Genomic DNA, 25183 nt, shown 5'->3' on the forward strand with positions numbered 1-25183 from the left:
ATGGAGATAGAGTGACGGGGAGACATCCCATGCAGGTGTACAAGGTGGTAGGGTAGTAATGGTAACTTACCAGTGTCCAGCCCTCCAGTTATTCCAGTTAGACCCTTGGATGCAGGACAGCCAAGACTTTGTCCTCCCATGTTGTCAACTGTGGGGGAGGTGGTGGGGGTCCACTGCCAGTCTTCATGATGGCACCGTCCCCTGTAGGTCATTCCACTTCTTTCTTATGTCATCTCTTGTGCATGGATAGGTTCCAACTGAGTTAATCTTGTCCATGATTCTCTGCCATAGCTCCATCTTCCTAATGATTTCCTCTACCATGACCTGCAACCCCTCATCAGTGAAACAGGGGTTCTTTTGTGGGGACATGCCAATTGTGTGATCAGTGTAATGTGTGTGTTTTGCAGAGGGTGGTATGTTTAGTGGGGGCGTAGGGTGTGTGAGAATGTGAGATGCCATGACGTACTGATTGAGTGCAGTGGTATTGTGTGTGTTTAGTGTAGTGGTATGATGTGTGATGCATGTAGGGTGTATAGGTGGTTGCGGTTTGTGTGTGCAGTTCTGGTGATATGTGGGCTGGCAACGTATTGCAGATTTTTGGCTTCTGCAAAGAATTGTAGGTTGTGTGGGCATGTGTTTTATAGTGCTGTTGGTGGGTGTGTATGGTGTGTATGTGTATCAGGTGTGGGGTTTTCAATTTGGCCTATGTTGGCTTCTGTTGTTGTGGAGTGTTCCCACTGCCAATGAGCTGCCACCGTTGAGGGACTGCTGTGGATGTATTTTGAAGGCCGGTTTCCTGTGGGTGTGTCGGTTTGGGTGGGGTGACCGACTCTCTCCCGCCTTTGTTGGCTCTGGAGATGTTGAACTTATGGCGGCTTTCGGGCAGTTTTGTCGCTGTGGCTCATGATACGGTGGGCGGATTGCCGCCTCCGCAGCAGTCTTTTGTCAGCCGTCACCATGGCAGTCTTCGTTAATGACCGCCAAAGTCATAATGAGGGTTTTAATCTTTAAAATGTGTATCTTTGTTTTTGTATGTTAGACTTTTGCCATTTTGGTCTTGTTTTACTGAGATAAATATTGGCTATTTTTCAAAACTGGTGTGGAGTTGTTTTGCGGTGTTTTCACTGTGTTACTGTGTGTGTACAAATACATTACACATTGCCTCTAAGATAAGCCTGACTCCTTGTGCCAAGCTACTAAGGGGGTGAGTAGGGGATATCGTATTTGTGTGACTTTCTTACCCTGACTAGAATGCGGGTCCCTACTTGGACAGGGTGCAAACCACTGTCAAATAGAGACCCTATTCCTAACAGGCACTTTGTGTTTTTAGGTGCTATTTGGACCTAAATGTTTGTAATTGTATATCTCATTTTTTTGCAACTTTTTTCTCATTTCATGTATTATAATCTACTCTATTTTTCTACATTAGTATGGGATTTTTATTGTGTGGTGTTTTCACTTTATTGCTGTTTATGTGTTGCACAAATATTTTACACTTTGCCTTTAAGTTACGCCTGACAGCTTCGTGCCCAGCTACCAGAGGAGTAAGCAGAGGTTAGAAATGAGTGACTTTTGTGGTTTTCCCTGACAAGGATTGTGCTTGTTTCCTGAATGGGGCTTTCAACACCCTCAACCAATAACACAATTTGTTACATTGGTGTGCAGGGGTGATTTTGTGTAATGCTAAAATCCCATATATATATTCTGACATCAGATTCACCCTCCTAAAATTCTCCTTGATTGGCTTATTTTGCTTTTTGAACTTCCCTTTTGCCTTACTTTGTGTGCCTGTGACTCTACCTGCAAACATGGAGTTTGAGCTTGAACCTATGGCTGAGCTCAAGGCATTCTACACAGAGGTGGGGCTTCCAGTAAGCATGAGTTTCAAGATGCAGGAGTGCCATAAGGCCCACCAGTTACAGTCTATAACAAGAGCGGAAAGAGGAGGAAGGTGTAGATGAGCAGAAGGAGGAAGTGACTGAGGAGGAGGGAAAAACCTCCGGAACATGGCCACAGAAGAGAAAGTGGGAACACAAAGGAGTGAGATTCCCTGCCAGATGCAGAGCAGGCAGCAACATCTCTTCTGGCAACGCGTCTCAGGATGAGCTGGGGGACAGGAGGGCTGAGAGTGAGTTCAGGCTACAGTTGGCTAAGCTAAAAATGGAAGCAGCCAGGGAGGAGGGTGTTGCAAAAAAGGCTGCTGAGGAGAATGACGCCCAGAGGACCTTGGAAAATAGGAAGTTGATCTTGACTCTTAAAGTGAGTCTTAAGGAGCTGTACCTTAAAGTAAGACAAGCAACAGAGCTCAGCAGTAATAGTGGAACTTTTATTACAGTGCCTAATGAAGGAAGGAGGGTGCATATTCCCAAGGACATGCTGCCTAACTTTGTCGTGGGGATGATATTTGTAAATGGCATGAGGCCAAAGACGGTGCCCTGGAGATGAACAGGGTCCCTGAGGAGGACTGGAGAGGCAGTGTTTAGAGGCATAATCCAGTGAAGGAAATCATGCATTGTTGATCCTGGGGGACAGGATGAGGTATCTCCTCATGAAGGATACCCTTGTCAGGAAGTGTAGTGTCACATCTGAAAACTATAGGCAGAAATGTAAGGACAGCCAAAAGATGCCCCAATAGTGGTGGGTGGATTTTTTGGATTACTTGTGCAGAGCCTGGATAGCTGGGTGAGGAACAGTGATGTGATTACAAGGGGCTGTACAATGTGATTGCCAGAGAGCCCATGTTGTAGAGAGCTGCCACAACACCTGGTTGATAGCATGTTTACTGACCACGGAGGCTTCCTAAGAAGGCAGACAGCTGGCTCAGCACCAGGGTCCATAAGAAGGAATGACACCAAGAAGGGTGGCTCAGGTTCCCCACAGAAGAGTGAGGGGAAGGTCAAATGTGAAACAGGCGCCCTACAGAACAGGTTGGGGAAAAGGATTTCAATGGACTTTCTAAGCAACACACAGGAGGAGGTTTTGGTGGGTGTTGGCCCAAGGTGCCCCATTTCCATCCACAGTGGTTTAATCGTTCTGAGTTAGGACACAAGAAGGGGAACTCTTTCCTAAGAAACCACCAAATGGTGGGATCTCAACGGGGTGTGGCCATTGTGGCTTTACGGGTTGGTAGTACCAAGGAGCAGAGGGTAGAACATGCCCTGGTGTCCTTTGCTGTGAGGCAGAGTCCAAAGTTAAGCTTGTGATCCCTGAGGGTGGGAGTTGTCACTTTCATTAGGTCAGAGTTCATGGCACTTGTCACTGCTCTAAGGGATACTAGTGCCAGCCAGATCATGGTGGTGGAAAGGCTGGTTTCCCCAGATCAGTATACCGCCCAGGTGTAGAGGTTCACTCAGGCGCAGGACTTTTTCTGCCCTTTGGCCCTGTGTCCCATGAATGGGATGAGGAGGTGACCTAGAGAGTTATTCCCCGGATGCCCATTGACTGCATTCTGGGAAATTAGTTCCCACCAGTTTTGGAACAGCTGGGAGGGGTGGCCACCCAGGGTGCTTTAAAGGCTCAGGTTTCTGGGGGTACCACTCCCAAACAGAGGATATGGGGCCCAGAGGGCTGAGGGTGGAAATGCTCACCCCTCATATCTGTTCAGCCCCAAGGGTACAGATCCCGGGCTGGTTTACCAGTCCCAGGATACCACCCCTGGACCAGCGGGATGTAGAATGGATGTAGGTTGTCTAACACTTGGGGCAGCCTGACTGCTTTGTGCCCAATTACCAGTTACCAGTGGGGTATGCACAGATTAATTTAGTGACTTTTGTTGTTCACCCTGACAAGGACTCTGTTGTTACCTGAGTGGGTCTTCCACCCTCTTCAACCAATAGCCCAATTTCTTATAGGCACATCACTCTATTCATGTAATAATCATGCTTATATGAAACCTATTTTTATATGGAATAAAATGTTCATAAACTCAATGTTGTGCAGAACAATTAATTTATGATTTTAGTTGCATAACACCTCACAATATAGCAATCAGATATATTGTCATGATTCCTTTTGATGCTAAAAAGGTCAAAGCATCATCACAAATAATCCTACAATAATGTTGTTACAGCAATTACCACCAACGGTCAACATGATTTACTCACTGCCATTGTCCCCATAAAATATATCAAATCTATTCTTGTGATGCCCACAATCATTTGTTTCCAAGCTATTCAGGGTGTTCTTACAGAAGAACTGTGTGTCTGTTGACTGGTGCAGGCACATGGAAAGTTGTTTCGTGCCCACAGAAGTTAAAAGACAAAATAATGTGTTTGTATCACATGGTACAGTGCATGGTACACACATCCTTTGAGAGCCCAAGACTTTTGTAGTAACACGTGTTACACTGTAAATATTTGCTTTTCTTTGTTATTCTATGGTCTATGAGCCCAATTCAAGACATCAAGATTAGGACACTTATGCCCTCAATGTGACTTTGGCGGTCTATAACGTAGGTCGGCGGTGCAGTGGAGGCTGCTCCGCTTGCACCGCCACATCATCACAACGCCGCCACGCCTATTACAAATTGGTAATAGGCGTGGTGGTGTTGTGGTGACAGGGCGCTGGCAGCGGAGCAGGCCCCAAGACGACCACTGTAAAAAGGTGAGTGCCCGTCCGATAGGGGCGGGGTGATGAGTGGTGTGTGCGTGGATGGGGGGGTGCGTTTGTGTGATTAAAGGGGGGTGGGGTTTGTGTGCACGTATGTGTGTGATTGTGGGTGTCTGTATGAGTGCGTGAACGCATTATTGCATATGTGTGTGTGTTGTGCATGCATGCTTCGATGAAGTGGGGTTGGGGGGGTTCTCTAGGGACTTGGGGGGGCCCGTGGCTGTGTGGGGGAGGGCTGGGGGATTTGTATACTGGTGACAGGAATGTAAATTCCTGTTGCCAGTATCCTTTCCGCCAGGGATTTCCTGGCGGGATTGCCGCCATGAAATCCCTGGCAAAAAGGAAGCTCCAAATAACGTTGGCGGTCTATGGTGGACCGCCGGGGCAAAGGTGGTCCACCTTCGCCTGGGCGGTCTGACTGTCCTGGTGGTATAGAAGGTGAACTGGCTGCTTTGCAGCCTGTTCACTGCTGTGGTCATAATCTGGTGGTCCAGCACCGCCATGCCGTCGGCGGTGTTACTGCCACTGCCAACGTGACGGAGCTGGATCGCCAATGTCATAATGCAGGCCTTAGTGGCACACAAATAAAAAGCCTCCAAAATGCTCTTTTGTGTCTTGTTGGAGCAGCCAGGAATAGTCATAAGAAAGGAGATAAACCCTAGAGGGGCGCAGCCTGCAAACAACACAATACCTTCCACACTGGAACCTAACCACAACATTTTAATGTACTATACACACTCTGCAATTTATCATCAGTGATCCACAGCTGCTTAAATATCTACATTATCACTGTAATGCTCATTTACGTCAGCCAGCACCATCGGAAAGGCTTTTACTTCAACAACATTCATTTAAAGAAAATAGCACTCAGGACTCTCTATTGAATACAGAATGTGAGCACTCTACTTTTTGAGGAGAACGTGTAGTAAAGCTACAGTAGATCATTGGGGGAGTCAACCAATAGAGTGCTGCTGGTGCTGGAAGTATGTTTCACTCAGAATATCAGACTTTTTCCAGACATGGCTGAGGATGACTTTTGAGAACATATAGAAAGTGTATCCTCATTTTAGCTTTTCTAAAATGCTAACCATCATTTCTATGACATAATGAAACCCCTAATCGTTTCATTTACTGCAGTTTCCTCCATAAGAAATGCTTCAAATTCCACAGCCCTCACTCCAGCCACATGGAGTTCCAGTGTGCCTGACATTGGTCATGAATATAGAATGTTGACACTCTAGTTTGTTATTAGTACTCTGTGGTGAAGCTGCAGTAGCACGCCAGGGAATCAAATCATAGACTGCTGCTGCTGTTGGAAGCTAAAAGATAAAAACGATGGATTAAACCCAGATCTTTGTGACTGGGGGTGAATGTCTGCATTTTTCAGCATTCTGTCCATCATCTGTTCTTTCTGCTTTTGTCCCCCTAAGTGGGAAGAGTATGCTCAGACCTGAGTCCCATGCTCACTATCCAAATGGATTCAAGCTAGCCTTGCTGTTGAGGGGTGCTATCTTGAAACCAGTCCCAGGATGCCTGTTTCTGGTCCACGGACGACCTGGCTTGGCAGTTTGGGCTGGACTGTTCCCAAGCGAACAGGATCAAAACTGATTTGCACATGGGTAGGTCCAAACTGGGGTGGCGTGGTGGATAAAAAATGATGGATTAAACCCAGGTCTTTGTGACTGGGGGTTAATGTTTGCATTGTTCATCATTCTGTCCATCATCTTTACTTTTTGCTCTGTCACCCTAAGTGGGAAGTGTATGCCCAGAAGTGGGTCCCGTGCTCACTGCACCACTGGATTCAAGCTAGCCTAGCTGATAAGGGGTGATACCCCAAAATCAGTCCCAGGATGCTTGTTTCCAGGCCAGGGAGAACCTGGCTTGGCAGTTCGGGCTGGACTGTTCCCATGTAGAACAGGATCAAGACTGATTTACATATGGCTGGGTCCAAACTTGGGTGGCGCGGGGGTCGAAAAACAATGGATTAAACCCAGATCTTTGTGACTGGGGTGAATGTTTGCACTGTTCAGCATTCTGTCCATCATCTGTTCTTTTTGCTGCTTTTGGAAGCATACATTTTACACAGCATATCAGAATTGTTTTCTCATTTGACTTAGGAACATATTTGTGAATTTATAGAAAGTATTTCTTTAGCTTCTGAACCATCTTCCACACCTTCCACAAGAAAATAGTGAGAGAAAAATGCTTCTCTTAAACATGGTTCATCAAATTCCAGCAGACTATCAGCATTTTTCACAGGGTAAAAACGCCTTAAACTCACCACAATTCCTAAAATTAGTTTGATGCCACCAATAAATGATTTATATTGCTATTAAAATCTGCCATCATGATTTATCTTGTTCATTTTTGTGACCCTCATATCCAGACATTCACTGCAATGGATTTCAGTGGGCCAAAAAACGGCAGAGCCTTATCATCCAAAAAAAAACAGCATGAATGCTTCTTGTAATGTTCCACCTTAGAAGGGCCAGGAAAAATACACCATCCAGCAAAAAATGCTGTGCGTTTCATGACAAATTTTAAGAATATGATTTACGGCAGCAAAGTTACCAGGCATTAAAAGGAGGCAGATCATTATATATAATGGGCCTCAATGCGCTTTGCAGGATTAGCGTCAACATTTTTGACTCTAATCTTTAAAGGTGCCAAACTAGCATCAAAAATGTTGATGCTGGTACTCTAACTACTGTCATGGTGCGCCATATCTTAAAAATGGCGCACATATGGTGGCGTTAGGGGGGGTGCTAAGGGCCACAAGAAAAGTGGCGCTGCACTGGATGCAGCACCACTTTTCTTAAATCTGCCCCTAAGTGAAACTTGCATTTGCTCCAGACTTTGAAAATGCAGTTACTACCAACTTGCAATGAGGCATGATTTTCCATGAAATTTGTTCGGCAAAAAGTAATAACATGACCAGAACATTAGCAAAAACAAATTTTGTCACAATACTTGACGTTCATTGAACAATGCTATAATCGGTTTAAAAAAACACAGCTCCTACGCGATCTAACCGGTACTTGTCTTACTTACACCAGGACGTTTTTGCGCTTCTTACAACTTCATGAATGAAACAACCATATTGATATTGCTATTTCATTTTGTTATACTCAATTAAAATTTGTATCATAAGACTAACTGACCCATTTCTAGTTTTACTTACAAATATATACAACACACTTAGGATACAACGCTGGGATAACATTACTGTTACAGATCTTTACCTGTGCTGACTGTAGTTCTTCCTGTGAGCAGCAGGCACAGCAGGAGCACCCAGAGTAGCAGCAGCATTCACGGTTGCTGATAGATTTACATCCAAAAGCAGAGGTGGAAATTGAGACACAAAACTCCAATATCGAGAGGATCAGAAGTGCAGCCAAAATTCCTTTCTGCTAGCGCTAGAAGAGAATATTGTACAGGAAAGCAAAATGTAGTTATGTCATTCTCAAATATTGAATTAAATTTTGGCGTTTAAAAAAATAATAATCGGGAAACAATAATGTGGTAACCTGAAAAAAAAGAAAATTTGGCACCTCACAGATTGCATATAACAATTACTATACACAAAGAAACAACTCTTTAAGTATCCCAAGGTCACATTTAACCCTGCCTATGGTATGTTGGTTAATCTAAACGTCAGATTTTCACCTTCTTGAAGAATTTAGGAAGAGAGGAGGAGATTCTGATGTGGAGTGGGAGCCCATGACATGCTTTAGGATTGATACATGAAAGCGTCCATGCCCCTGATCTGGTTCTGTGTATGCGTGGTTTGTGTGCAAGAAGAAGTCCTGAGAAGCAGAGTTGTCTGGGTGGTTTTCCAGAAGAAGATGCAACAGTTCAGGTAGCTGGGGCCTAATTTTCAGAGTGCCTTGAATGTGTGTGAGCGGAGTTCAAAATGAGCGTGTGGGTATCAGGAGCGACTGGAACTCCTGGATATGTGGTATGATGTAAGTTATCTGTGGGAAGCTGAAGATGAGTCTGGCTGACAAGTTCTGAATGGTTTGTAGTCTTCTAGTGAGTTTCTTGGTGATCATGGCATAGAGCATGGTCCCATAATCCAACTAGCTAGTGACATGGGTGTGAGTGACAGTTTTTCTATTGTTACTTGGGAGCCAATTAAATACCTTCCTTGGCTTCTTTAGGGTGTGGAAGCAGAGACGGCGTTGACTTGTGTGGTCATACCAACTTTGCTGTTGATAATTATCTGAAGTTCTTGGCATGGGTGCAGGCTGTGTGCCCAAGTTTGTCCAACTACCAGCTGGAGTCCCTTAGTCAGGTGCTTAATCTGAAAATCAGTACTTCTGTCTTGGAATTATTAAACTTGAGACAGTCTGCCTCTCAAGTAATGCTTAGCAAAGAGACAATCTCCTAAGAGTCATAGTCCGTAAGAGCCAAGCTTTTCCAATTTTACCCATTGTATACATCCATATACGAGGGAAGGTCTCAATCAGCATTGCCAGCGGCTCAACATAGATAATACATAGGATTTTGGAAAGTGTAGATGCCTAAGGTACAAACAATAAACATCTCAGCAAAGTAAAATGGAGGAAGGGCTATAGTTTAATTTTGTCTAATGATGAAAGATTAAACCAGTTCAGTACTGAAGCAGACAGACCAACCTGTACTGAACCAGACAAAACCAACCCCTTTGAGACCACTGAACAAAATATTATGAACATGAACACCTGTATCAAAGGCCACAAATGATGTAGTAGAAGCAGGTTGGTTGGAATGCCAAAGTTATATCATCACTGATAATGAGGATCTTGGTTTCATGAAGGCATGATTTATAATTCCTAAGTTAAATCTTAAATAACAATTGCGCTTCTTCAGAATAGCCTGTTTCACATCTTCACTCTGCCTGTCTGGTTTCAAAGTAGGCTTTCCTGAGCATGGGGTATACCACTGAATAGCGTATTGTTTAGTAGATGAAGACTATGGTATCTTGGGACATGTTGGTCCTGGTGTTTCATCACATCTCCTATGCAGTTTCTATGGGAAATTACTTATACTAAATCAAACAAAGATACATCCACACAAAGCTTTCTCCGCATAATACATCTTTTTTGAGACAAGAAGGGGGCTTCTGAGACTGTTTAATTACAGGGCTGACCCCTTCAGAATTCATAAAGTGATGATCAGTCCAGGTGATTCGAAGACTCAGAGCTATTGATTATTTGTGGATGTCACAAAAACAAAACTAAGGACGTGCCCAGCTTTATGGTTGTAATAGGTAACCTACTTAATTAGGCTGAAAGGAGCCAGCTATTGCAAGACTTGCAAGTAGTAGTATCTAAGAAGTCACCCTCGTGGAATTTGAATTCACCTCTGTCAATACTCTTGGTTATAGGGTCACCCTACCACCCAATCTAAGAAATGTGCATGACAATAAGTGAGGATTATTGTCAGGAAGCTGTGTTATGGTACTCCCTACATAAGCTCATTTCCCTCTTAAATCCATAGCAACTAGGCTACTGAGTGAACACATGCAGAGCACACCTCCTAGATGACACTTGGCAAACAAACAGAAAAACACATCTGCACAGGTGAGAAACCTCCTGACAAGCCAAAGTGGCAATCACTTGAAAGATGTTGCATCAATCGGAAAATAGAAGTAAATGTAATTAAAAGCATTGGGGGGGGCTTGGGCAAACCGGAGAGCTCCCTAATCGTCAGCTGCCTCAGAGTGACAGCCCTGACTGCATGAGACAGTGCATGCTTCTAAATAGGTGTTTGTGGCCCCACATCCCCAGCAACTAGACTGCTTACTGAGCTCTTTGCAGAGGATGTGACCAAGACACTGTTCAAAGAAGAATTAGAAAGACACCTCAGCTCAGGTGAAACAATTCGAAGAGATGAAGTCCCACCAGAGTGTAATAAAGTCAACATCAATTTAGGGATGTTGCATAGCCAAAAAATATAAGTAAAAGTAAGTAGTTTCTATGGAGAGCTGGAAAGTTCCATACTGAGTAGACGGGAGAAATAGAGATATAGGTTGAGGCCCTTTGAGACACTTCCAGAATGCCTATATGTTTGCTTCTGAAGCATGCATGCCAGGAGCACCTTTGAGTAGTACATTGGCCAAGACACATGAAGAGAGAATGAGACAGGTGCTTAATCAATCAACTATTAGCCAATGCCTTCCAAAAACTGTTGTGATGGGGCTACTATACTCTATAGTAATAAAAAGGTGTTTTGTGTGCTGGAAGTAGCTTCTTGTCTACCTCTTTATATGCACTCTCGTCTTCCCTTATTTCATTTTTTTTTTTTACAGTTTCTGGGTCTGTGTGCTCATACCTGCTGCCTCTGCTCGTTTCCTATGGGCAAAATATCTTCCCATGAAAGAGGTCTGAGTGGCCTCTATTTGCAGGAGCAGAGCATGCAATCCAGGCCAAAAAAGCCATATAGTCTTTCTAGCTGAATCTCAGCGTTGTCTAAGTCTTGTTCTGAGTCTGTCAGAGGTGGAAGAGTGAGACTTGAAAGCCACAGAAGTCAGCAGAGTCATTTGGATGATGCAGTGATACCACTGGTGGGGCAAAGAGAAAAGCAGGGGCACCGTGATTTTGACTTAGTTGGCACCTTGTATGACATTGACACAAAGGTGCCAATAAAGAAGTGGTTCGGTCCAGTGCAAATTGAGGCATCAAATTGGAGAAGCGTCTCTACTCTACTTTTCCAGCTGCTGCTCTGGACTAGACAAGGACATTCAAGCACCAATGCCTAAACTTCCTTCTCCAGCTATTACTACCATCAACTGCTAGCCACCACAGCCAGACAAGGACATTCAGGCACCAATGGCTAAACTTCCTTCTACAGCTATTACCACCATCAAATGGTAGCCACCACAGCCAGACAAGGACATTCAGGCACCAATTGCTAAACTTCCTTCTCCAGCTTTTACCATCATCAACCGCTAGCCACCACAGCCCTGAGCCCCTAATACTACAAGATTTTGATCTTTCCTAAACAATTTCCTGGGTTTGCCCATAATCAAGTTCTCAGCACCTCTGCCTCCAAACAAGTACTACCACCAGGTACTTGGAGAGATACATTCCATTGCATATTACCACCCCAGACACTGTGCCCCATATGATTACCACTCTGTTAACATTGAAAAAGTTGAAGTTGATCTGTACCATGGTAGGTTCAAATAAAATTGCATCACTATTTTAAAATTCACCCATCATGAACTCTCCATCAATCCTGACTGAAAATAGCCAGCAGACAAATGCACAAACTGGAAACTTGGCTCAATCCCTCAGGTAGACGCAGCGACACCACAATGGTTCCAGGAGATTGGCCCCAATAAATCACATATGGTTGGAGGTGTGTGCACATTCTCATTTAGTCAGATGCCACATGAAGTTAGGAACACTCAGCCAATCAGAACACAGCACGCACAGTAACAAGCCTCAACCACGTGCCTCTCATGACAGACATCTGGACACGTTACCAACTGGACCTCATTGTGTCCTTGTGTTGGAAAATGGGTTATTGGTAAGGGCAGGTAAGTACCTACACTTAGCAATAGCCCACTAACCTCTACTTAGGTCCGGTTAGGTCTCAGTAAATTAAACCCAGCTCAACCCTTGGTAGCTTGGCAACGAGCGACAAGGCTTAACTTAGGAGACAGAGTGTAAAGCATTAAAATATCACAAAACAGTAATTAAATAAAACACAGGAAACAGTTTAAAAATCCAAAATCAATTTATAAAAATAGGAAATATTTTTAGCTTTAAAATGACACCAAAACAAATAAAATCGGATAAGGGGAACCGGAAATATGAATTTTTAAAGAATTATTGCTTTCTAGCGCATAGAAACAAAAAGTGCCAATCTGGTCATCTGGTCCCACCTCGACCGGGTCAAAGTCAAAGTTTAAGGCCGACCACGATGGAGCCCGGCTCGGCTACAGCCCGCGGGAGGCCTCGGTCAAAAGTTTACCTTAGTACTTAGTCATTTTTCTGAAGATTTTCTTCAGCGGGACGAACCTACCAGTACAATCTGACCTCCTGGAACTCTTCCTCGGATACGCGTCAGGGGAGCCCTCGGAGGAGATTTTTACCTTCGGACTTAGTTGTTTTTTCGAGGTGAAAATCCTTTCGACTGGGGAAAACCGGAATCTTGATCCAACGTCCTTGGAGCCCTCCTCGGATATGCTGGCTAGGAGGTCCCGGTCAACTTCCTACGTTTGGACTTAGGTGGTCATTCTAACCCTGGCGGTAAAAACTGCCAGGGCGAATGACCGCGGTAGCACCGCCAACAGGCTGGCAGTGCACCGTTAGGCATTCTGACCGCGGCGGTTCAGCCGCGGCCAGAAACGGAAAGTCGGCGGTGTACCGCCGACTTCCCGCCGACTTCCCGCTGCCCTTGAGAATCCTCCATGGCGGCGGAGCGCGCTCCGCCGCCATGGGGATTCTGACACCCCCTACCGCCATCCTGTTCCTGGCGGGTCTCCCGCCAGGAACAGGATGGCGGTAGGGGGTGCCGCGGGCCCCCATAAGAGGGCCCCAAAAAGAATTCAGTGTCTGCCTAGCAGACACTGAAATTCGCGACGGGTGCTACTGCACCCGTCGCACTCCAGCAACTCCGCCGGCTCCATTCGGAGCCGGCTTCATCGTTGCTGGGTCTTTCCCGCTGTGCTGGCGGGCGGCCTTTTGGAGGTCACCCGCCAGCACAGCGGGAAAGCCAGAATGGCCGCCGCGCTCTTGTGACCGCGGTGCGGTCATTTGGCGGTAACCGCATGGCGGGCGGCGACCGCCGCCCGCCGCGGTTAGAATCACCGCCTTAGTCTCTTTATTTGGAGATTTTCTTCACCGGGAGGAACCTGCAAGTCAGGACGGGACGTGGTTGAGGAAAGCCGGCTAGAGTTGCCGCTGTGGGTCAGTCCCTCAATGGAACTTTTTTTCAAAAGTTCTTCAAACTTTTCCAAACTTCTGGATCTTCTTCCAGATGTTCTTTTAAGGTTCTTTTGAGGTCCACAGCTCACCCCAAGGTTCCAGGAGCTCTAAGATGCTCCTTGGGGGTGTGGACTACAACTCCCAGAATGCACCTGGTGCAAACACCTTTTTGGCCACTGGACAGTGGTCAGCTGGTTGGGTTCTTCAGGAGTTGGTTCAGGGGACTCTGGTTAGCAAGTTTTCACCCTTAGCAAACAGGGAGTCCCTCCTTGAACCAGTTGAAGCCAGGCATAGTCCTTCTTGTGGTGAAGCCCAAGTGTGCAGCTGGTGCAGTCCTTCAGAGTGCAGGGTCCAGGTGAAGGCCAGGGGTCCAGCAGGGCAGTCCTTCTTCTCCTGTAGTTCTTCCTTGTTGGAATCTGATGGGGATCTGAGGTGTGGGTGCATGTCTGCCAGTTTTATCCCTGCTCCTGGGTTAAAAATATGGGGGTCCTGGTTCTCCAATCAGGTGCAGGGTCCTTCCCCCTGTTATGACCACTTCCTGGGAAATGTGGCAAAAATCAATCCCAGGGATCAACATTCCTTAAAAGTCCATCATGGCTGAAAGTGATTTTTGGAGGTGACAGCTGGCTGACCCCACCCACTGGTGTGGCTAAAAATCCTAAACACACCCCTCTCCTGCCCTCTCCTAATCTAATCAAGGGGGCACCTAATTGGCTGGGTTTGCAGGATGTGAGGGTGTTGCTGGGTTGCTCCAAATGTCCTTCTCTGCCTTTAAAGACAAGTTTGGCAGCCTTCCCCCTTCCTGCTTTCCCATCTGCTGAGGGGAGATCTCCTCCCCCAGGCACATCTCTTTGTGTGGAGCCAGGCAACTTCACACCTCATCAATGCAGCCTGGCCAGGCTGCCAGAGGCTGGCCAATCAGAGCCAAGCACCAAAAACACTGCAGAGCTGAAGTTGGCAACTTTGCAGGTAAAGTTTAAAACTCTTTACCTGAACAAGTTATATTAAATCCAACAATTTGAAATTGTGGGGTTTATTATAACAACTAAATTGATACCAAACGTCTGGTATCTGTTACTTAAGGTGATTTTTAAAATTAAAATAAAGTCTCCCCATTCTAGCCTATGGAGGCCATTCACTACAATGAGGGAAAAAACAAATTTGGCTGTTTACCGCACCAGGGCTTATACAACTATTTTTATAAGGTCCCTGCTTATAGTTACATGGCACCCAGCCCTAGGGGCACATAGGGCACACCTTAGGGGTGACTTATATGTAAAAATAAGGTAGTTTAAGACTTTGGAACTACTTTTAATTCCAAAGTCGAATTTGCATGTAAAGTTTTATTTAAAAGCAGCCAGCAAGGCAGGCCTGCTTTTAAAATGACACTGGGCACCTCAGCAGTGCACCTATAGGGGCACTACCTATGCTGGGGTCCCTAAACCTCCATGCCCTACCATATATTAGGGACTTATAGGTAGGTCAATTTTGCCAATTATAATTAGCCTAATTTGCATATCCACTTTACACAGAGCACTGGCCCTGGGACTGGTAAGCAGTACTCACCAAGGCCTGGGATCTCAACACCTACCAGGTCGAGCAGGTCTGGCCTGCAGTCGATATCTGTCCTGTGATGTGTCAGCTTCTGGGTGGTGCGTTGGACCTTGGTGGCGGCCCTGATCAACCAGTGCATCCAAGCCCAGTGCTGCAGACACTCCTGCAGGAGGTAACCACTGCCAGGCCTGCCGCCTGCTGCCAGCATGGAGGGAGGGTGGTGCTGCACTTAAAAAAACAGTGCTGCCATCTCACCCTCGCTGAAGATCGGCTGGGGCTGCACCCCTTTACGGTGGCACTGCCCACAAGGCAGGTGGCCAGTGTTGCCCCGCTGCTCTTCCATGGTACTGGGTGGGTAGGGTAGGAGAAAAGAAACAGGAGGAAAAGGAAGAAAGAAATGAGGCAAAAATAAACAAAAATACAAAAAGTCACAGAAAATGCCATCCCCGTAAAAATAATGAGACATATAAAGACATCTTAATACAATAAAAAAATAGGGGCAGATCAAGTGTGGGGTGGAGAATTACAAAGATTGAGGACAGATTGAAGTTGAGTGCCTAGCACCATAAACAGTGAAAAACAAGATGGCCACGCCCATGCGAACCGTGCAGTGCAGTTCTTGCACAATTTTGATCGCACGTAGATACCTTACATTGCATTTGACATAAAATGCAACATGAACGGACCCAACGGAGAACTCAGCCCGCTAGTGGAACTCCATGTAGTGCGGCAGAGTTTATTAGCCACTTCGCAGAGTTCCGCTTAGCGCGGCTCCGTGCATTCCACCCAGGCCTACCCAAATTTATAGAAAGGTAAAACCCCCAATGTGAAGCATCCATTTCATGAACACCCCCAAAATTTGCTATACCAAAACTCATAAAAAGGGCCAATGAGACAAAATTAGGGATTCAAGCCTTTATTTGCGTTCAAGAAGCTCAGGGCTGCTGTACATGTATTGTCGATCGTGTATCCTCATTACAGTCTGCCATTGAGGTTGCCTGCGCGAGCCTAGGCCCCACTCTACTGCTGATTCTCCAGGGCAGGGTTGGCTGGCCGCACCCCAGTGGGAAGGCAGTCTGACAAGGGGGGGCAGGACTGCAGGGTGGCCGTAGTGTTTAATTAAACCAACTGTTTCTGTTTTGCCAAACGCCTCTTGTCTTTTGTTTTTTTCAAGGTAAATTCACATTGGAGCAACAACTCTACAGTTTGTTAAGCAACTGTGAAGCTTTGCTCACTTTACTTTGCCTTCAATCACCAATTAGATGCTCAATAAACAGTTGCAGTTGTTTAACAAAGGGTAATATTAGATAGGGTGACATCACCATTTTTATACATGTCACATGACATTACTTGGGTCAATTGAGGTAGCCCTCTTCATGACTTTTGTACATTACCGTCTATTAGCTCCAGTCCAAGTGTTATCGTACCAGAATGCAAAGATCAAACCTAGGCTGAGATGCTATTCTTGTATAGAACGGGGTCATTTGAGAGCTTCGGTGATGTCATTTTATGAACAGTTTGGCACTTACATCAAGATATCTGACAGCAGTATTTAATTCAGTCATGTTCCTGACAGTGCACTGAAGTACTTTCCTCTCTCAATTTAGAAGGTTTGAGCTAGCCATGCCTGACCTAGCACAATTGGGAATGTCTGAAGGTGCAATGCATGTTTGACACGTATGGAAAGCAACTTGCAGCGCTCACAAGTGTCAAAATTGCATTGCTGACTAGTCTAGCCACAAGTTTTTTCTATCCTTTTTTGTATTTTTCTTCCTAAATTCATGATGAGATGGACAATACTACAAATACTACAATTCAAAGTGAAACCAAAAGTGGATAAGCAATTCACACGAAATCAGCTTGTATGTGAAGGACAACAGACATGTTTGAACACAAAAGAGTGTGGCAGAGAAACTGCAGGTCAGTAGATGGTCTTGATAAACTCATTTGTAATGCTAAAACTATTCATTTGATAACTATTATTAACTCCCACCTGCATACAGAGATAACAAGTCTCAGATTGATGTTGCACTAGGTATTTTGTATGGCTGACATTGTCTGGATTATATGACACCTTCACAGGTTCCTAGAAAGACAATGGCATGTGGAATCTAGGTCAGCAGTGCAACATGTGTAATATGACCCATGTTTTTTTTATACTAGGAGAATCATCATTGTTCATGAGCCATGACTCAGGGATGAATTAATTCAAGTTTATACGTCAATGAAACTCATTCTTGGATATAGTTTCTGGGTTTACAGCATAAAACTACTAGAACACTCAATATATGCATTTTATTTTGAATAAATTCTCAGTAGACCTGTTCAGAATACATATAATTGCTGACATTATATTGGGTTTACTGCACCAAAGCAGAGAGAGCACAGGAGGAAAAGGAGCAGAAGTAGGAATAAAATGTTAAGAGATGGAATCACATCTGCCATTCCACACGATAACAGATAAGCAGATGTTTTAAAACAGACAAGTAAACATGAAGTGACACTAATTCAGATCTAGACAATGAAACAACTGAAGACACAAAGCAAGCAATACTCATGTGCGAAAGCAGAACAATTGCGTGTTATATACCCCATTTGAACAAAATGACATTAGCAACGATTGTACAACCAACCTCAGGTGACAAAGAAAATAAAATATAATTACCACAGTGGTTGTTGAGACTGTAGGACATGGCCGGGGATTGGTATAATTCCAATCGTAAGAGCTGTAAAAGCTGGAACAGGAATAATAAAAATATGGTGGGGCAGCTAAGTCAAACGAATATATAATGAATGCAGTTCCTGCTACAATTGCACTGACAATGTTCATCCCCAAACTACCTCTCACCTAGAAATCAGAAAATTGAATGCGATTAATGTCAAATCAATTACTGTTAAAAGATACCAAATGGCCACCTGTCTAGTTTTGACCATATCTCAGTAATGAAAAATTGGGTTGTTGGTTGAGTAAGGGTGTTAACCCTGCTTAAGCAACAGTCTCAATCCCTGTCAGGGCGACCACTAAAGTCACTAAATTAACCTGTGTTTAAACCTCTGTTAACTTGGCACAAAAGCAGTGAGGTTTAACTTAGAGGCAATGTGTAGAGTATTTATGCAGCACACAACCAGCAATAAAGTGAAGACAGAACACAAGAAAAAGACCACACCAATTTTAAAAAATAGAATACATTTCAATAAATTTTAAGACACCAAAACAACAAAAATTTAATTAGTAGAACCGGAGTTAAGATAAACTAGCACCTAGTAAACTAAAGTGCCAACAGCGGACACCTCAACATGTGAGAGCAGACCAAAGGCGACAACTATGGCAGAACGTGATGAAGCGCAGGTCAGATACAAAGAGTGGACTAGACCATTCAGTGTTTACCTTCGGACTTAAAAGAAATTTCAAGAAAAATGGCCTGAGAAGGTCTGGGGAAGGGGTGTCCTCATCGAGGATCTGCTAGACAAAGTCGCAGTGAGGATTTCTGTGGTCGGACTAGGACCCAATTTAGGTTTCAGAGGACAGCCCATGGGTTTGCCATGGGGATGGAGAAAATAATTATGACCCCCATGGTGAGGAGGCTGCCTACCTAATTTATAAATGATTGCCAAGGAGGCAGTAATTTTGTTTGCTACAGGGCTGCATCGAAAGGAACCAAACAGTAAAATGCATTGGCAGGAACCATTGTAACAGTGGTTCCTGCCAAAGCCTTTATAAATGACTTCCTCCTTTACGGTCATTTATAAATTCAGTAGGATGCCTCTCCACTATGGAAAGGAGAAAAAAGTAATGCTCCCTTGCTATTAGAGTCTTCTCCCAGGGTGAGGGGAGCTTTATAACCATTTTACTGTTCCTTACCGCCAGGTGTGACATGATGGTATGGAATAGTAAGAAATGGCTACATGTGCATCCATCTAAGTTGGGCCGACAAACATGTAGCCATTTCTCCAATAACCCTTACTGTCAAGAGCCACCAGATAAGTTTGGTCATGGTGGAGACAGATTGGCCAAACTTAAGGTCCATCGCAATTAAATTTGGCAGATGGAACAGTATATTGGCAGGGAAGGAACTCAGCTGCTGTTCAGCAAAGAATTCTATTCACCAATATACAAATTAGTCCCTTAGTCTCTTTTTCAGAAGTTGAAAATCTCCAGTGAGACCAGACTGGAGGATGTAGCCAAGGAGAGGTCCACTATGCCAGATACCCCTTTGAAAAGACCGCTAAACAAGATTTGCTGCTGCATAAAACAGCGTGGAGGTTGATTCCGTGAAGTCAGCCGGCGGGTGATGCATCTTGGGTGGACAGACTAGCAGCTTGGTCCCAGTCTCCTCTTTTTTGTCAGAGCAGGCTTTAGCCAACATTTTTATAAGTCTTAAGTTTTGGAATTTCGCTATCTGGGCACCTTTAGCACCACCGCCAAGGGTCCAGGACTGGAGGGGCACCATTTGGGGGCGGCGGGGTTAGGACTCACTCACACTGGATCCAGGTGCAGGCTCAAGATGTTTGGAGCATTTTCTGTCTCTAAAACTCTGATCTGGATGTCAGCCAAGTAGCCCTTCGAGTTACTCTGATAGTTCTGGGTTCAAGAAACTGAACAGGGCTCAAATAGGAGGACAGGCCTCTTAAAGGTCAAGGGAGGCTCCAGGCAGCAAAACAGTCCTTCCAGGTGCAGCAAAGCAGTCGTCTGGTGTACACAGCACACAGCAAGCCAAAGCAGTAGGCAGTCCTCTGAGAGTACTTCTGCAGGTCCAGAAATTGAACTGAAAAGTGGGTATAAGGGTTTATTCCTGATGCCACCGTACCAAGTAGGAGAAGTTTATAGAGAATTCTGCTCCTGCCTGTCTGCATGAACAATGCAGAGGTTACAAGTTCTTTGTGTGAAGGCAGAGCAGCCCATTCAGTTGCAAGCGGGCCTGGGCCAAGCTCTGCCCATCCCATCCTGCCAGCGATGGCCCTTCCAGGCACACTTAACCGCTCTAGTGTGTGGCTGTCTGGGAAGAATAAACTGCGTCGAACTGCCATTTACACCCAGTCATGTGACCCAGGAACAGGTTGCATGCACGCACATGTTTACCTGTTCACAATCAAAAGTTACCACATATTAAATGTACTACGGCAACCCAATGTTATCCCATGGGAGCGGTAGGCCTCACAGTAGTGAATAAGTAACCTTTCAATTACAATGCACCCTGCCCTATGATCTACCCTGGGGCTAACTTAGGGGTGACTTACATGCAATAAAATGGGAGTTCAAAATTTAGCAAGGGGTTATATTGCCAAGTCGAACTGGCAGTTTAAAACTGCATAACTGGGACATCTTTTAAAGGGCTTCTTAAGTGGGTGGCACAATAGGTTCTGCAGGCTCACTAGTAGCATTTAGTTTACAGACCCTGGGTACAAAGTATATCACTTTACTAGGGACTTATAAATTACATTAAATATGCTAATCAGGTGTAAACCAATTGTCCCATGTTTAAGGAGTAAGCACAAACACGTTAGCACTGGTTAGCATTGGTAAAGTGCAAATAATCCTTAAAGTCAACAAAAACAAATTCAGCAAAATGGGAGGGCAAAGGAAAACGGTGTGGGGAAGACCACTCTAAGACTGACAGGTCTAACACCAGTGATGCTAAAATTGCATTTCCTGGTTGTTTTACAGCCCACACCCGCCTTTCTCATAGTATTACTTACTGTGTACTTTAGTTCTAGATTTCATGTTTGAGGTCAAGTTACAGGCTTGCATCTTGCAATTTTTTTGTTATGTAAAGGTGGAATACTTTTTTGCCATATCCATTATTACTGCTTTTCTCCATCTTGGACCTGACATCCTTGGTGTGGTATTCCTCCAAGCATGTTGCCCTCACTGCTATTTTTCTGAAAATGCTTGTGCTCTCTCCTTCAAACATGGTAAAACTGGCATACACCTAATTGCTACGTTTATTTAACTTTACGTCCCTAGTACATGATACTACCTGTATTGAATGATGCTATGTCTCGCAAACCAATGCCATGTAAACCTTGCACCAAGGACATAGGGTAAAACTCCCAGTGGGTCGGACTTTGTCCTATGCACAGCCTGCGCTTTGTCACAGCCAGCCTGAACCTTTGACTTTGTCTCAATCCAGCGCAACTACATAACCATAATTGGTGCTTTCTACTTCTTGGCACTATTTGTGCTTAAACTGTTAATATTCAATATCTGTGGTCCTACTGGTTGGATTTTTGTCATTCTGGTATCATTTTATGTACTAAAAGTTGCTCTAATTTTCTAAATTGGTTCAGGACTTTTCTTGTGTTTTTACTTTATTTTTCTTTTGAGTGCTGCCTAACTATTGCACTTGGCCTCTAAGTTAAGCATGATTGCCTAGTGTCAAAGGTTAAGCACTAGAAGGTTATGCAGAAGAAAATGTAGTGACGTTTGTGGTTCATCCTGACAAGGGTTGTGGTTGCTGCCAGAGTGGGGCTTCCACCCCCCTCAACCAATAACCCAAGTTCTTACATTCTGGTATTGGGTATTGAGTTAGTTATAAATGGGTGTTTGTATTAGACATATTTATCTGTCTCTGCCATTCAATCAGTCAGAAGAAGAAAGGTTAATTAGCCCTGACTGGCAATATCTTATGTTGCTTTGATCCACATGTGTGGTGTATTCGCTGTCAAATACTGCTCCAAACGTGTGTCCGTATTCACAAAACATCATACAACGGTTTCAAAACATTTCATGCTGGAAAGTAACTCACTCAGCTTCAGATCTACTGCTACATTATACATAATCGTACATTTCATCTGTGATCCCCAAAGCGTCTTGTTCCTCTCCCCTTTGTTTTTCATTTTTCATGAGGGACTGGATTTGTAAAGTAGTACCAGGCTGCTGACTTATTTTCCGTGCTGAAGTGCACCTGTTTGTCACTTTATTTATTTTTTAAAATTTACTGTTCTATCCTCCAATAATAAAGGCCTTAGGCCCGTATTTATACTTTTTGACGCTAAACTGCGCTAACGCAGTTTAGCGTCAAAAAGTTTAGCGCCGGCTAACGCCATTCTGAAGCGCCATGCGGGCGCCGTATTTATTGAATGGCGTTAGCCGGCGCTAGCAGACCGGCGCTGCCTGGTGTGCGTGGAAAAATACCACGTACACCAGGCAGCGCCGGCGTTGGGGAAAATGGCGTTAGGGCGTCTTAAAATGGTGCAAGTCAGGTTGACGCAAAAAAATCGCCTCCACCCGATTTGCGCCATTTTTAACGACGCCCAGAAGCCATTTACATGACTCCTGTCTTAGTAAAGACAGGAGTCATGCCCCCTTGCCCAATGGCCATGCCCAGGGGACTTATGTCCCCTGGGCATGATCATTGGGCATTGAGGCATGTAGGGGGGCACAAATCAGGCCCCCCATGCCAAAAAAAAAAAAAAAAAAAAAAAAAAAAAAAAAAATCATACTTACCTGAATGTCCCTGGGATGGGTCCCTCCATCCTTGGGTGTCCTCCTGGGGTGGGGAAGGGTGGCAGGGAGGGTCCCTGGGGGCATGGGAGGGCAGCTGTGGGCTCATTTTGAGCCCACAGGTCCCTTAACGCCTGCCCTGACCCAGGCATTAAAAAGAGGCGCAAATGCGGGGTTTTTTGCCCCGCCCACTCCCGGCCGTGATTTCTGCCCGGGAGTATAAATATGACGCATTTGTGTCGCAGTCATTTTTTGGGATGGGAACGCCTACCTTGCATCTCATTAACGCAAGGAAGACGTTTACGCAAAAAAATGATGCTCTTTCCTCATACTTTGGCGCTAGACGCGTCTAACGCCAAAGTATAAATATGGCGTTAGTTTTGCGCCGAATTTGCGTCGAAAAAAACGACGCAAATTTGGCGCAAACGGAGTATAAATATGCCCCTTAATGCATTATGACACACGCAAGTTGCTTGCTTTGGAATTATCATCTACAGTTTACCGTTTTTGACCACTGCTTGTGGCGGGACATCCAGTCAAGGTTCTAGATAGCCCTGCTGAGAAAGGTAACCCTAACACCGATAGTCACTCTGACGATATTAATAGTAAATTACTTATGTTTAATTTGTATGTCATCACTGATCAGCTGAGAAGAGGATGCATGCCATGAAGCTGTGTGAGTACACCTCAGTGACGTCCTAGCCGACTACAACATTGATAGATGTGAAGATTGTTGTTAGCCTATGACGTAGGTCTGCAATTGTCAATGGTTCTAATTTGGCTGAGTTTTTCTCTAGAAGAGTTATAGCGAGAGCTCCTCAGTTAGTAAATTTCCATTTTTTATACTCTGGGACACGATATTTGACTGCCTGCATCATGGTGCTCCATGAGAACTTATCTGATGGATGCTCCCACAGAAGCCAGTGACCAGGCTCTGCCGCCACAATCGCAGAGATGAAGATGGCACTGAACAATACTCATTGGCACAAGTATAACCCCTGTTAATCATTGTTCACTCATCTAAAACGGTAAAGCGAAGTCAAAACTGTGCGAATGTAAGCTAAATAATGCAGCACTGAGTAGTTTGAGATTCAGAGGCTTGTAATGAGCATCCAGAGGATGACACCGAAGTAGTCTCTGGTGCTGTAATGAGCAGACAGAGAACCATCCTTCTTACAGGACTAATTCTACTGGAAAATAAGACATATTTAGACCAGTCTGACTAAATGCTCTAGGTTATTTGTGAACAAAATACCATTGAATGGATTGGCAATTTTGCATATGGTTTGATCTTGCTGTCATTATGTAACCTGCTGACTTCGGCTTTAAAGCAGCCTGTTAACATCCCTGTAATTTCCATGCTCCAGAATTACCATTCCAGGCAATTCTGAGCACTTGCAAATAAAAGGGATTTCATGTCTTTGGGGAATAACAAAAAAAGGTCTCTGGTACCAGTGCATGACCAGTGCAGTGTTGCGTGTGCACAAAACACGAGGGAGTTGGACCAGATGTGGTCTGGCCTTTTTGTTACCACTGCATGCCAGCGTTGGTTTGGTTTAGCCCACAGTGACATGAGCAGAGTAATAAAAAGGCTGGAAGCACATGGTCCTAGCATCTTTACGCCCCAACATAACCACCACAACCTGGTGCTGGTGAGCAGAAGGCCTAGTTTGGCTGCCTGTCTGTGATTTCTTTTACAGTTACTTACTTCAGGACACGGGCACTCACTACCACATACAGCCATGTGGTATAGTGTATTGTTATCCCTTCAAGCCAATGTATGATGTTCTACAGTTTCATGGGGAAGGCCAACCTGGACCAGCCTCCTGCTACTCCATCACAACCTCCTTCTCCTGATGTAGAAATGCCAAGATATAACAGACAGCAATGTCCTCCCCAGTTGGCTCGAGGGCCTCCTCCTCAGGGACCTTGTCAACCTCCACCGTGGGAACTTCAGGTACTATTTTCCTGTACCACTTACTGCTCTCCTTAGCAGCTGCCTGCCCATTGTTCCAGGCTCCAAATGCCTTTAACTTCCTTTCAAGGCAGCCATGGACAGTGTAATCATACTGACCCACTCAGGCAATCCCTACATTTCCAAGTTTGACCTGAGCTCTACCTTCAGGCAGTATGCTACAGGTCATTGCCTAGTAAACAATCAACAGGTATAGCAGGGCACACAGCTACTATCATAGAACCTGAGCCCCTCCCCCTAATGAAAGGGAACCATAGCCTGTGGTAGATGGCTCTTGAGATTGTGAGTGGCTATGACTTGGTGGAATGTGTTCGATATGACCTGCTCTGCAGACACCATCTGGCAGTTTACTGCGGTCATGCTGGCATCTGTGTTTCGCAGAGCTTCCACTCATTGCCTATTAACGGTGACCTACTGCCTATACTTGGAAGCATTAGCAGGCATATGGGCTTTTCGCACCATTTCCTTATCCCCCAGGAACACTAGGATTACCTCTACCTGTTCCACAAAGCTAACTTGGACAATCTCCTCCCCAAGCGCTACACTTGCCAACCCAGGTCTACCCACCTGTGGGCTGGGACATTTGGAGTTGCTCTTTGGAGTGGCCATACTTGAGGCACTCAATGCACTGAGGTACAAACTTCCATGTCTGCTTATCAAATAACCCCTTCCTTTTAGAGCCAG

General features: G+C 44.9%; 1 protein-coding gene across 1 annotated transcript in view; it reads right to left on the minus strand.

Moving 5' to 3' along the window:
• LOC138282652 (membrane-spanning 4-domains subfamily A member 15-like) overlaps positions 1 to 25183 on the minus strand; it is a 189578-nt gene that overhangs the window by 25447 nt on the left and 138948 nt on the right. The window contains exons 5-6 of the mRNA XM_069220452.1: positions 17746 to 17815; positions 7851 to 8024 (exon numbers count right to left, since the gene is read on the minus strand). Coding sequence (XP_069076553.1) covers positions 7936 to 8024; positions 17746 to 17815 — 159 coding nt within the window. The 3' untranslated portion in view covers positions 7851 to 7935. The remainder of the gene's footprint in view (positions 1 to 7850; positions 8025 to 17745; positions 17816 to 25183) is intronic.

This window comes from Pleurodeles waltl, chromosome 2_2 (assembly GCF_031143425.1).
Source record: "Pleurodeles waltl isolate 20211129_DDA chromosome 2_2, aPleWal1.hap1.20221129, whole genome shotgun sequence".
NCBI lineage: Eukaryota > Metazoa > Chordata > Amphibia > Caudata > Salamandridae > Pleurodeles > Pleurodeles waltl.